The sequence below is a fragment of the Sminthopsis crassicaudata genome, chromosome 2 (assembly GCF_048593235.1).
Source record: "Sminthopsis crassicaudata isolate SCR6 chromosome 2, ASM4859323v1, whole genome shotgun sequence".
Lineage (NCBI taxonomy): Eukaryota > Metazoa > Chordata > Mammalia > Dasyuromorphia > Dasyuridae > Sminthopsis > Sminthopsis crassicaudata.
Window position 1 is genome coordinate 436,413,765 of NC_133618.1, and position 15,423 is coordinate 436,429,187.

The 15,423-nt window shown below is 33.2% G+C and overlaps 1 protein-coding gene across 1 annotated transcript in view; it reads left to right on the forward strand.

Annotated features, from left to right (window-relative positions):
* Positions 1–15,423, forward strand: part of GFPT2 (glutamine-fructose-6-phosphate transaminase 2) — a 51,893-nt gene that overhangs the window by 3,846 nt on the left and 32,624 nt on the right. The window contains exon 2 of the mRNA XM_074292333.1: positions 12,016–12,123. Coding sequence (XP_074148434.1) covers positions 12,016–12,123 — 108 coding nt within the window. The remainder of the gene's footprint in view (positions 1–12,015; positions 12,124–15,423) is intronic.

Consider the following 15,423-nt stretch of genomic DNA (forward strand, 5'->3'; position numbering starts at 1 on the left):
GAACATTATCAGGTTTGGTGGTAAGAGGGAAAATAAAGATTTCATCATATTGGTTCAGAAACACTTATTTGTGTCCTCCATAGTACCTTGTCCATGGTAGTTTTGATTCTTTGATTCATTCAACATTTTGTTAAATGCCCACTGTGTGTAAGTGCCCTGCAAGACAGTGGGAGATAATCTTAGTGAGCATTTATATCATGCTTTAAAATTCATTACTTGACTTAGGTCAACCAGTTAGGAAACACTGGGGCAGGATTTAAACAAGTCTTTTTGACCCTAAGGCCATACAGAATTAGACATCTATGCTTTGCAATATATTAGAAACAAAACCTTAAAAGCTTTGTGAGGTTTGAGTGGGAGATCAGAAAGGACTTCATAGGGGATGTGGCATTTGAAAAAGGGGAATGAGATCCTAAAATGCTAAGCAAAGGAGTTTATATTTTCTTCCGGAATATTGGTGGAATGAAGGTAATATTTAAAAAAGAAAGGCATAGAATCATTAGGATTTTTGTAATCTATTTGAGAGGTTTATGGGACATCCAAGTGAAGATATCCAATAGGCATTTAGAGAGTTGAGAGCTGGATATATATCATCTGCATAGATATCATCACTGAATCCTTGGGATTAGATGAAGTAACCAAGGGAGAAGATGTAGAGAGAAAAGAGAAGAGGTAAAGATTGGGGCACACCAATCTACACATAGATGGGGATCCAGCAAAAGTTTAAGGAAGAATGGTCATACCATTACGGAGAGTTCCAAGAGAATGTAGTGTCACAAAAAGTTAAACAGGTCAAGAAGAAAGCTTTTGTTGGGTATAAAGTAGATCTTTATTTAATAAGAATTATAGAGTTTCAGAGATTATTTAAAGGATTGTGACCTAGTAGAAAGAACCAGAGATTAGGAATGAAAAAATATGGATTCTTAGTCTCTGTTTTGCTATTTTAGCCCTCTGGGATTCAGTTTCCTTATCTGTAAAATATAAGAATCAGACTAAACAGTCTATAAAGTCCCTTCTAGGTCTAACATTTTATGATTTTTATAATTCAATTCAACAAGGATATGCTGATAAATGTATGGCAACCAGGATGGAGGGTAGGACGGAGTACATGCACCCTTTTAAGTTTAATGTGTTTCATTAACAATTTTTAAAGCCTAAATTAATAAAATGTTTGATTTGTAGCAACTGCTGATTTCTGAAGTTTAAATGCTCATACTGAAAATTTAACAACTGGCTCTTTGCAAGCCAGTTAGAGCTGGCTCCAACACACCCCTGAATTCACCATGCAATTTTTAAGCATTTATTTAAGAATTTAAACATTTATTGGCACCTATGCTAGGTGCCAGGAGAAATACTAAGTTAATAAGACTTTGTTTTTGCCCTCATAGAGTTTGAAATCTAACAGGGAAGAGAAATACATATCCCACTAACATAAAACATTGTGTAACAGTTTTTGAGAGATACACAGCAAAGTACTATATGAATTCAAAAAGGAAATGTTAACAACAGTGGAGTGAAGAAAAATCAAAGAAGACTTCAGGTAATAAGCTAGCACTTGAATCATGTTTAAAGTATTGTTTAAAAGTTAAAGAAAGGGAGAGATGACATGTCATACTTAGGAATAGCATGAACAAGACTCCAAGGCAGAGAAGTGAAGGATTTGTAGGGGAAAGAGAATAGTCTACTTTAGAGTATGTTTAGGAGAGTAACACAAGCTAAGACTGAATGGCTAGGTTAGTCCCAGCTTGTGTAGAGGGCCTTGATTATGGAACAAAAGCATTAGAACTTTACCCAATAGACAGTGGGAAATTACTGAAATTTTTGAGCAAAGAAACAGTATCACCAGTTCTATATAGTATTCCAGAATAAATTTCCACTCAATGTAAGAATTATGTCTGCAACAGACCCACACTGATTGATCTAAATCAATCTAAATTGGTGTACTAAAAGTGGTTATTCAGTCTTGTCAGGTAGGTTCCAGCCCTGTTCCAACACTTCTGGTTTTAGAGAACTCATTACGTTAAAAGGCAGCTCATATCAATTTTGGACAGCTCCAGTTGCTAAAACATTCTTCCTTATATTGTGCTAAATCTGTTTTCCTGTAGCTTCTATCCATTTGTCTTAGTTTTGCCCTCTAAAGGTATGTAATATGTCTAATCCTTCCACATGCTATTCTTTTAATTTAAGATAGTAATGAATTTAAGTTATTATTACCTTAAGTTATTTAATTCATAAGTATTTGTGGTTCTCTTTTCTAGGTTAGGCATTACTAGTTTCTTCAATTCCATATTAAAATGATTTTAGATAAACTTCCATTTTTCTAGTGTCTCCTTTAAAATAAAACACCTAGAAATAAGAAAATCTTACAGGTGTAATTTGGCCAGGATAGAATACAGCAGGACTATTATAGCTAAATACTATATTTCTGTTAATATAGGCTAAGATTATGTTATCTTTTTTGGGCAGTCATATCAGAATGACTCATGGAATACCAAATTTATGGTCAGCCAAATCTCTTAAACCAGGTCTCTCTTGTCTATACTTGTACAGTTAGTTTCTGGAACCTGAAGTGGGGGTCAGGAGGTTACATTTATTTCTGTCAAATTTTATCTTACTAGGTTCAGCTCTTCATTGTGACTTGTTTGAATCTTAAAATATTGATTCTATTGCTTAGCATATGGGTTTTCATCTCAGTTCTATGCCACCTGTAGATTTGATAAGTATGCCTCCATTCTTTTTTTTTTTTTTTTTTTTTTTTTTTTTTTTGGTGAATATCAATTTTTTTGAATCTTAATATTTATTTTTTCAAATACATGTAAAGGTAGTTTACCATACTCACCTTGTAAAACTTTGTGTTCCAAATTTTTCTCCCTCTTCCTGTCCCCCCCCCACAAAAAGAGCAAGCAATCCATATAAGTTAAATATGTGCAATTCTTCTAAACATATTTACATATTCACCTTGCTGCACAAAGAAACTCAGATCCAAAGGAGAAAAAAAAAAACAAAAGAAAGAAAAAAAAGCAAACCAACAACAACAACAAAAAAGGTGAAAATACTTTGCTGTGATCCACATTCAGTTTCCGTAGTTCTCTGTCTGGATGCAAATGGAATTTTCCATCACAAATCTATGTGAATTGCCTTAAATTGAAAAGAGCCACTTCTGTAACAGTAGTTCATCACTTTATCTTGTTACCGTGTACTATATTCTCTTGATTCCACTCACTTCCCTCAGCATCAGTTCATGTAAGTCTTTCCAGGCTTTTCTGAAATCAGCCTGCTCATTATTTCTTATAGAACAATAATATTCCATTACATTATTCTATTAAAACTTCTTCAGCCATTCCCCAACTGAAGGGCATCCACTCAATTTCCAGTACCTTGCCAGTGCCAAAAAACTCATTCTTTTGATAATATTAAATAGTTCAGGATGATAGACAACCCTTCAATCTGCCACTACAAACCTCTAGAAGAAATGAGAGGGTTAGTGAAAATATTGAAAAACTGAAACTTGAAGAAAAATTTAAATATTATGCTCTTTTATCCACAATCTAGAGAAGAGGGTAGCCAAACCAGATGGTAGCAACTATATCCATAGTGTTAGTTCTCATGTAGGTCACACAATGCATAATGCACCAGACCTTGAGACAGAAAGATCCAAGTTCAAATGTGGTTTCAGATACTTGCTAACTTGTATAACCCTGGGCAATTCACTTAACTTTGACTCAGTTCCTCATCTGTAAAATGAGCTGCTGGAGGAAATAGCAAAACATTCCAGTATCTCTGGAGTACTCCAAATGAGGTCATGCAGCATTGGCTAGGACTGAATAACAATAGCAACAGCAGCAGCTCTGAAATAAATATGTTCACTAAGCAGCTTTTATATCTGCAGTTTTGATTTATGAAATCAAACTCTAATGTTCATGTCAGTGACAACAAATGTGAGGTCTTTTTTGTCAGTTTAACTCCCTAGTGTGAGATAATCAGGGCTTTAAACAGAAGTTTGAAGGGCATGGCACTTCTTTAACAGCATAGAAATAAATGACCTTAGTTAACAGGAATAATAACTAGGTAATGATTCAAAGTGAAGTGAGGAGAATCAGGAAAACATTATACATAGTAAGCAATATTTAACAATGACAAACTATGAAAGACTTAGCTACTCTAATTAATACATTGGTGTAAGACAATTCCAAAGAAGTCATAATGAAAAATGCAATCCACTCCAGAGAGAGAACTAAGGAAGTCTGAGTATATATTGAAGCATAATTTTTTCACTTTATTTTTCTTGCTTTTTTATTTTTGCAACATGGCTAATATGGAAATATTTCACATGAAAAATTGATATCATATTACTTTCCTTCTCACCAGATGTGGGGGGGACTGTAGAAACGGGGAGAATTTGAAACTCAATTTAAAAAAAATGAATGTTTTAAAAATGTAAACATAAATATAAAAAGAAAATTTTTTTGAAAAAGAAAAACTAGTTGAAATAGGAAGTCACTTGATGACATCACATTTCAGCTAAGTTCCTACTTAACCAACTCCTGTGCCTTTTTGCCTGACATTCCTTACTTGGAGCTTCCCAGCATGAACATAAGGTGGTTTAGTACCTTCACTCCTGGGGCTTTCTGTCATGCTATCAATCAATTTGTCTTTAAAAATTGACTTTGTGCTGTTTGACTAGATTAGCAGAATTATTATTCATGACTGAACATATATCTGATTCTTTTTTTCTTTTTTAAAATGTATGCATAGTTTATTTTCAAAACATATGCATAATTTTCAACATTCAGCCTTGCAAAACCTCGTATTCAAATTTTTTTCCTCCCTTCCTTCTCCTTCCCCCCTCCCCTGGATGGCAAAGAATCCAATATATGTTAAACATGTGCAATTCTTCTATACACATTTCCACGATTACCATGCTGCACAAGAAAAATCAGGAAAAAAATGAAAAGAAAGAAAACAAAATGCAAGCAAACAACAACAAAAAAAAATGAAAATGCTATGTTGTAATCCACACTCAGTCCCCACAGTCCTCTCTCTGGTTACAGATAGTTCTCCTATCACAAGACCAGTGGAACTGATCTGAATAACCTCTCTATCAAAAGAGGCATGCCCATCAGAATCAATCATCATTATATATCTTATTGTTGTTTAATCTGCCTTGTCTTTTCCATGTTTACCAAAGACATGATGAGTAACTTGATCTTCAGTAAATTCCAGTTTTATTTACTTTTTTTAATTAAAACTTTTTAATTTTCAAAAGATGCAGGGATAATTTTTCAACATGTTCCTATACTGTGTATGTATGCATATATATAAACATATGTGAGAGAGATATACTATATAACATCTATATATATGCATATTTATACACATTCATATACACATTAGCTGTGATTTGTTTTTTTAGCTCTTAATAAATTAGATAACAACGATCAAGAGGAAGTCTTATGCAAACTATGTGCATTCACTATTTGCTAAATAATTAAACTATGAATTTATTTTAGAAAACTTTAAACATCTGGAATCATCCTTGTGACTGTCTTTGTATGTTTTGGATAAGAAAGAATGTTCTGCATTAAAATCAACTTACTAACCTTTACCTCAGGATAAAATAAGAAATTGGATGACCGATTATACACAAGAATTTATATGATTGCATGATTTCCTGGCACCACATATTAATATAAGCCCCTTTTTTGGAGCAACATTAGGAAATTTTGCAGTAGGAATAATATAAAATTGACCCCTCAACACCAAGTATAGAAAACAAGTTGCATTATAACCTTGCTTTAGCTTTTAGGTGACTCGTGGGAATTTCACAAAAGAATCAGAATAACCAGTCTGATTCTAGTTGTTGTCTTTCATCTTTGAAGAGGATCAAAATGACATCATCCTGTTGGAGTCAGGGTACAATGTGTCTCACTATGGCTAATCAGACCAATATGAACTCAGAAGTCTCTGCCACAGGTTGGGCACAAATAATCCCCATAAACATTTGGAGTATAAACATCTCTAAATTCATGCATCTCATTTTTCTTGAATTATTGCAATTCTATTTTGCTCAAAGAACAGAGCACCTTCTTTGATGCTTGTACCTCCATTCCTTTGCCCAGACTCTCCCATGTCCCACTCCAGTATGTCCTATGAGACCAACCAGTAATGTATAAATCAATTGACCTTTTATTATCAATCATGTTTAAGTTTTAAAAAACATAAAGAAAAGCAACAAAAAATAAAAACCTCAAAGACAAGGAGAAAGCAGAGGCAATAAAAGAAAGGGTAGAAGCAGTTTTGTTACAGAGACATTAAGTGTGCTGATGGTCTTCAGACCAGAAAAGAAACAAAAAAAAGAAAGTCAATGATATTCTTTTAGAGTTAGCCCTTGATGCTGGCATACCTAGTTTTATCAAGTTATCACTTCTAGTAGGTACATCGTGGGTCACTGTTACCTTCTCATCAGCATGGCTTGCTGAGGCAGCTGAAAGTTACAGATTTTATAAGGAAGGGATGAAATCTTACTTTGATTGAACATACTTGGCTTCCTGACTCCAGTGCTACAGGTAAGAAGATGGTAGATTTGTTCCTGACTGAAATAAATGTCTCCTACAACCATGGTTGTAGTGTGGATATTAGGCAGGAAAAGGGGACTTGCCAGTGTCCTGAGCAAAAATAATGAACTTCATAAATCTCACAGAGATTCATAGGTTTGTTCATTTTTTTTTCACTTCTCACAAGATATCTTACACACACACACATGAATATATGGGTATGTATGTATACCCTAGGTGATGCACAAAACTTTTCATTGGAATGTAGGAATACTAGAACTCCTCTTTAAACTTTTTAATCAACAAAAAAAAAAAAGAGAGAGAGAGAAAGAAAGAAAAGAAGTTTTATAAGTTTTACTAATAATTAATAGATTGCCACTGGTGCTTTCTTTTGGTTTGTATTTCAAATAGTCATGTGTTGTGTAAATAAAGTATGTAGGATGAGGGAGGAAGAGTGGGGATTTTAAGAAATGATAAGAGATAATGACTTATTTTTATTGAATTGTGTCATATGTGCCAAGTTAAGTGGATCTATGTGTTAAGGAAACATCATCAACAATATGGACGATAACTCTCCAATTTATACCTTTTTCATTAATTCAATATATGTATCAAACTTTTATTACAGATGATAAAATTTAGTGAAAAGATTTTACTATAGGCTTTAATTAATTCATTTGTTTATGTTTAGGATTACAATCTTTAAATTTGATTTTTCTCCTATAATATTGTTATAGTAATTAAATTTTTGTTGATTTACTAGTATCATTACAGTACTACAGTCTATGCACAGGTACATATATACCCATGTCAGAACGCTCTTCCATTCACATAAAATAAATTCCTGAATTCTACTTCTACTGATATGCTTTGAAATCTTCCCTCCCTAAAGAAAGTAGGATCAAAAGAATCTGTAAATGAAAACAAAATTCAGGTTATACACAATGGATAATTTCAGTCCCAAACTGTTAAAGTTAAAACATATATCCTTTCTTTTAACAAGTGTCAAATTGCCAAAATAGAAAGTTACACATTTACATATATATATATATATAGTTGGAACTCTAGAATTTATTTCCTATATTTCTTAATTTCCTACTTGTTGTCATCCTATGCATTTGATTAATCTGCACTTTTTCCTCTTATTTTCAGTACTTCCAGGGAAATTTCTTTTATGATATTGATGCATTTTGTTAATACATTTTGGGAAGAATCTAATTTTTAGATTGTTTCATTGATCTGTGTCCTTTAGCTTCATTATCTTTGTTGAGCTCAAATTTTTTCCAATTGTGCTGTTATTTAATTTGTTGTATTGCCTAGGCAATTTTGTTATCCATTTGAATCATTCTATTCCTCAGAGGATTTGATTAAGATTTTCTGCCAAACATTTCCAAATTTTATGTTTTTATTCAAATTATTAATCACTGAAGATTTTTGTAATATATTCAGTTTTGGTTTTGGAAGTTTTCTGTTATCTTTCCTTCTCTGGTCTTCTTGCTTTTTTTTTTTTTTTTTTTTGTCCTATAAGATTTATTGTGTGTATGTTATTGTATGTAATGGAGCTTTTTGTTGTTCTTGTTGTTACAAATTGTCATTCTCGTAATTTTCCCATGTGGATTTCTTTCCTTTCCCCTCTTTTTGTTATTCTTTTTCTTTACTTTGTGCATGTTGTGTTGAAATAATTGTAAAACCTTTTGGCATCAATTCTCATTCTCTTATCTTTTATCAATCTCTGAAAAAGAGATGCTCTTCTTCACCAAGGTCAATTTCTCTACTTGTACCCATGATCTCATCTCCCATCTCTAGCAGATTGCTTATTCAATCACCTCCCACTCTTCTAATCTTAAGTCTCTCTCTATCTGCTGGCTCATTTCCAGATATCCACCAATACTCCTATTCATTTTTATAATATTTTTTCCTAATTACATGTAAAGACAATTTTTAAAATTTAATTTTTATAAAGTTTTGAGTTCCAACTGTTCTTCCTTCCCCTCTCTAAGATTGTAAGTAATTTGATATAGATTATATATGCAATATTCCTATCTTTAAAACACTTCACTTCATTTACCATTACCTTAAATGTAATCCTAGATCTCTTTTCTACTTCAGCCCAACCCCTTGTTAAAAAAAAAAAAAAGTCATTTTCAAATCCATTGCCTCTACTTCTCCTTTCACTTTCTCTCCATTCTTTGCAATCTTTCCTCTTACCTTATCACTCACTTTATCACTGAAATGATTGAGAATAGAATTTTCCCTTATTCATTTATCTTTTTTGAAGGATAAAATTATCATTAAAATGGGAAAGGTTCAGAAAATACCTGGGTAATTAATATTCAACAATGAAGATTATGTCATTCTTTTGTGTCAGGCTTGACCAATTTCCTAAACTCTTAAACTCTGATTCCTCTTTCTGTCTAAATGGTCTATAGTATATGCTGATAACAATGTCTGTCCTAATTCTGCCTCCATTAGATTTCACCTAATCTTTACTACCATGCTTACTTTCTTTAGTTCCTGAATTTCTTCATGAGTATATTTTCTTAGTATATAATGCTCCCTAACTTTCCCTAATACCTGTCCTGTTTCTTGTCAATCATTCAATAAACATTTATTAAGCATCTACTATGTTCCAGGCACTATGCCAAGTACTGGGAAAACAAAAGAAAAATACAAAAGACAATCCTGCTCTCAAGAAGCTTACAATTTAATGGGGGAGACAACATGCAAACATACAAAGGAAATTGTGTATGGGATAAATAGAATATAATCATCAGAAGGAAGACACTTCAATTAAGAGTTGAGGAAGGCTTATTATACAAAATGGGATTTTATTTGGGGCTTAAAGAAATTCAGGGAGGTCAGTTGTCAGAGAAAAGGAGGGAGAATCTTCTAGGGATGGGAGATAGAGAAAATGCCCAGAGCCAAGAAATGGAGTACCTTTTTAATAGAATATCCAAGAAGCCATTGCCACTGAATCAAAGAGTACACAATGAGTAATAAAGTATAAGAAGACTGGAAACATAGGAGGGAAATAGGTCATGAAGTGCTTTGAATGCCAAAAAGTGGATTTTGTATTTGATCCTGGAGTATTTAATAGGGAGCTACTGGAATTTATGAACAGAAGAGTGATATGGTCATGCTACACTTTAGAAAAGTCACTTTGGTGGCTGAGTGGAGTATATTCAGGATCAAATGTAATTTTTGTAATGGATCTTAGAATAGAGGATGGAGTAGAGTGGGGAGACACTTAAAACCTATGAACAAGCTATTCTATAATCTAGGCATGAGGTGATGAGAGCTAGTACCAGATTGATGAATAGTGTCAGATACATGAATATGTAAAGTACTATGGATAAAAGAATAAATAAAGAAGAAAGTACACATTTAATATTGTTACATTCATTCCTGGAAAAGAAAAAAATGTGAGCTTCTTTGATGCCCAGCCTGAAGCTCTTATTTTCATGGACTTTAGTTGAGCTCTGCTTTTTATGTGCAAAAGCATGACTTGACTTCCTTAGAAACAAGGATTCTTTAACAATTATAGCACACTGGTAACATTGTCAAGGCAGGCCTCCAAAAGGCTGTTTTCTGCAACTCTGTAGTCACAAAGACACCACACTAAACATACGTGCCTGACATATCTTTAAATATATTGTAAAATTTGGCACAGAAATGAGTGAAGGAACTTACTTAACTAAAAAGAGTTCCATGTCTGCCTTCGGGTGTAGGGTAAAAAATTCCTGTTTTTAAATAGTTATATGGCTGCTGATTGATCATTTATGGTTGTTTGCCTCTAGTCATATAGGATGGCTATTAATTAATTTAAGTTCTATTTATTGAATTGCATGCAATATTAGATGTTATTGCCAAGAAACCAGATAAGGACATAAGCCATTTGTGATACTATGAAAAGCACTATTAAGTTCCATTGTCAACAATATAACATCTACTATAGCTATAAAAAGATCTGATGCTAATTATTTAGAGCTACTGGAATTTGATTATGGCCTCATTCATTTGTTGTCAATAGACTCATTGAATCTTGTACAAGGCTTTGCACTAGGCACTAAGGAATATAAAGGTGGTCAGTAAAACAATCCCTTGCTCTCAAGAGGTTTATAGTCTAGTACTTTAATTTACATATTCTTCAACATACAGGAGAATGGATCTAAGCTGAGAATTTGGAAGATTCATCAATTAATATTTTTATTTCAAATTAAAGAGTTTTAATTCTTTCAAGTATAATCAAGTCATAGATTTATATTTTTGATGAATGTGTCTATGTATATGTATTATATACAAATATGATCAACATTCCATTATCTAAATGTAGATTATCTGCAAGACATATTTAATTACAAATATAGCCATTTTTTTAATCCCAAAAAGCAATGTAGTATAGAGTTGATAGAGTGCTAGCCTTCAAGTCAAGAAGACTTGGATTTAAATCCTACCTCTAATATTTACCAATTATGTGACCCTAAGCAAGTCACTTAACTTCTATCTCAGGAAGCTCCTTTGGATTTTTTCTACCAACTCATAAATAGCTTGCCACAGGGACCTTGATCTTTGCTGTTGGAGGGAGTTTCCACACCAAAAGTGCTAAATAGATCATGACTGGTCCTTTACCTATGCTTTTTTAGTTAGAGTTGCTCCTCAGTATGTGTAAGAAAGAAAAATTTGTTTGAGTATTAATGAGACAAAAAAGTAATTAGGAAAGAAAATTATATTTTCCTAAATAATTTTCTTAAAATAATATACATTCCAGGTTCAGATAATTTTGGAATGAATTATGCCAAATGCTTTTTTCTATTAAGTCAGATACATTACAGTTGAGAGTTCATAGAATGCTAGATCTTAGAGTAGAAGGATCTTAGAGATCAGCTTTTTAAAATAATAACTTTTTATTTTTCAAAATACATGCAAAGATAATTTTCAACATTCACCTTGAAAAACCTTGTATCCAATTTTTTCTCCCTTTCTCCCCATCTCCCCCCTTCCCAGACAGCAAGTAATCCAATATAGATTAGAAATCAGCTGTTCTAAGTATACATACTCCCATCCTGCCATTTTACAAATGTGAAAAAAATTGCTTCTAACTAAATGATTCTTTTCATCCATTTCAATCTCATATCTATGCCTTTGAAAGGATTACGACAATCAGATTTCATTTTTTTTCCATTTTTAATAGCTTTCTATTTTGCTAAATACATGCAAAAATAGTTTTAAGCATTCACCTTTGCAAAACCTTGTGTTCCAAATTTATCTCTCCCTCCCATCCTCTACTATAGACAACAAATAGTCCAATATAGGCTAAACATGTGTAATTCAGATATTTTGAAGTCTTGTATCTTGACTTCAATATCATTTCATGTTACTGTCTAATGCATTACAAATAACTTATAAATATGTATTTATTTATTTTTGTCTTTTCCCTGTTTTTCTTTTTGTCTTTTGATAGGAATCTTTGCCTATATGAACTACAGAGTGCCCCGAACAAGAAAAGAGATTTTTGAAACATTAATAAAGGGTCTTCAGAGACTAGAGTATCGAGGCTATGATTCTGCAGGTATGACTTTTTCTGTTAAAATTAGTGTTAATATATTTGTCTTCATTCCTTTTTCTGAACATCAATTTTCTTGTTGCTCCTCACAGCCAAAACATTTTCTAGTGTTTTTCATTAAAGCCTTTTTTAAGAATATTGTGGTGCTGATTTTAGTCCTAAAATTAATTTAATCAAATGCTTAGATTTGGAACATAGAATAATAATACCTCATATAGAACTTAATATGTAATAATACCTCGTGTAATATAGTAGCTCATATAAGTATAATCCATCCAATATAAACCTATATAGGATTTCGTGGTTTGCAAAATATTTTACATGGATTATCCATCCCAGTAAGGTAAGTACTACAGGTATTATTATCCCCAAATTATAGATGAGGGAACTAAGATTTAGGAAGATAAAAGACTAGTCCATGATCACACAGTGTCAGAGCTGGGATTTGACTGAACTCAAATCTCTTGAGATTCAAGATCCAACCCACCTTATATCAGTTTCTCTGGAAATTCCTTCACCTTCAATACTTTTAAGCAGGAATGATAAAAGTCTTTTTTTTTTTTTTTTTTTTTTTTCACTAAAACTGGTTAAAAATACCCTTCATCTCTTAATAGATCAATAATCAATAAGCCTTTGTTACTATTGTTTAGGTGTGTCTGACTCTTTATGACCCCATTTAGGGTTTTCTTGGCAGAGATATTGGAGTGGGTTTGCCATTCCCTTCTTTAGCTCGTATTACAGATGAGGAAACTGAGGCAAGCAGATTCAATTAACTTGACCAGAGTCACACAGCTAGTGTCCAAGGCAAGATCTGAACTTTCATCTTCTTGACACCCAGCCTGGTACTCTGTCCCCTTAACCACCTTTAATAAACCTTTAGTAATACCTACTCCATGCCTGCCAGTAACTGAGCTAAATGATAGATGTCAGAGACAAAAATGAAATGATTCTTGCCCTCAAGTAGCTTATATTCTTACAGAAAGATACATCCATATATAAGTTAATACAAAATACATAAATACAAGTTGGGGTGGTTGTTTGTTTTTTGAAGTTGGTTTTTTTTTTATTTTTTGGAGCATATGGGGTGTAAAGGTCTCATATAGAAGATAGTGCTTAAGTGAAGCTTTGAAAGAAAATGCTGCTAAGGTATGGAAGTGAGGAAAAAACACATTGCTGATATGGAGGATTGGAGAAGAGGAAGAGGGTAGTAATGGAGTAATGCAAAGTAATGGAGACAGGATTATTTCAAGGGGAAAAAAATTAATTAGACCTGTGATTTCACTGGCTTGAGGTAGCTGGGAAAATATTCTATAGGGAAGTAATTCTGTTTTAAACAACTTTTCTGCAATTTATATTCTGTTTTAAACAACTTTTCTGCAATTTATAGTCTTAGGGAGTTGTGTGGGCTACTGAGAGTTTAAATTTAAATTTTTTTTTCAATATTTGAGTATAGGCTTTGACCCTGATATAAGCTTTCTACCCACTATACAGCCTTTCTTCAATGAGTTGGTAAGGCCAAAAATTAGCCACCTGGTGGCCAATTTTTTGTTGATGAGGTCCTTCTTCCCGCTAAGCTAGTCTGGTCTACATAGGACATCCAGACACCCGCTGGAAACCTTCCCAACTTAGAAAAGTCTTTCAGCACTTGAAGGTCATTGATTTAATAGAATCTTAAGCTTTAAGAGAACTTAAACTTATCAAGTCCAACTCCTCAACTTTTTAGATTAAGAAACTAAGGACTATGGAGGTAAAATCAGAGATATGTAATAATAAACAATAGAAGCCAGTATTAGAACTCCATTTATCCAGGCTTTTCCCCCTATACCTTGCTGCCTTGATCTAGCCATTAAAAACCTGTTGTCATTTTCTTATTTTAGTGAAACATAAATGTCTTAGGAAAAGACATTTTTTGCTTGGTATCTAGCTCAACATCAATTGGTCAATGACCTACATCCTAAGCCAAATAATTTCCCCAAAAGAACAAACTATTTTTTTTTAAGATCAAAGAGGTTTTGTTTTAACTTGAAAATCCAGTCAGTCCAAAACATCCATGAATATCTCCTAGATATAGTCCCTTCCTTGGTGCTATGAATAGCTGTAGGAATGATCTTCTCTCTCAAATTGTTAGTTATTAGTCCAAAGGAGAAAAAAAGAAATATACTTAAACATTATTCAATTCCATATATCAAATAGTAGCAGTTTGACTTTGTTACTTATTAGCTGTGTGATCTTGGTCAGTAGATCACTTACACTATATGAACCTTAGTTTTCTTACCTGTAAAAGGATAAATAATACTGGCACATCTTCTCTCATAGGGTTGTTGTAAGAAAAGGTTTGTAAAGCTTGAAGCATCCTCATAAGAGTTAACTCAAGTATTCCTTTACAGAATTACATGTAAGTGCTAGAATAAATGGTGTGACAGATAAATATCAATGAGGTTAGATAAGGATTTCAATGAGAGATGTGTTTTTAAGGAGAATTTTGAAAAGGGAAGCAGTTCAGATTAGTGACGAGGAGGATTTATAGTTTTATATATATATATATATATATAACTATGTATATAACATATGTATGTATGCTCCCCCAACTTGCACTGGGTTAAGGTCTCAGAAGGAGAGCCAAATGGTAATTCTGTAGCTTACAAGCTCTCAGCAATATATTTCCCATTAAAAATCAACTACTAATCTCAAGTAACTCTTACTAAAAGCATATTTTTTCATACAGTATAGCAAGAATGTTAGTTATGAAGGAATCCTCCATCCTCACAAATCTGGGCACCTCTCCCACATGTATATGTGTGATATATATATATATGTATATGTGTGTGTGTGTGTGTGTGTGTATGTGTATGAAGAATGGGTTTAAATTTGGACTACACTGATAGGCAGTGAGTCATACATGTAGGATACATACATGTGTGGCAAGACAACTCAACACCTGTACTTCAAGTCCTGAAAGACTTTCTGTCTTTATAGAGTCCTCATGTTACATTTCCAGGGTCTGTTTTTTGGCAGTCACACTCTTAATACCAAGGTCACAATCCTTGAAGCTGCTTCATCTCTTGGGATGAGTCTATCTCTGTCTTCCTGCAATATGTGTTTCACCTCCCCACCTATCTTCTATTGGCACAGTAACTAATAATATGGGGATAGGGAAGGAGAAAAGCCCCTCCCTGCCTTGCTGGCCCCTCGGACATATGCAAGGTTCTTTTACACAGCTGCCTCCAGCTGTATTGCTTGCTTTTTTATATCTAGGACCAAGAAGCGTGACAGAGTCCCTAAGCTGATCACTAGATGTTTTCTGTG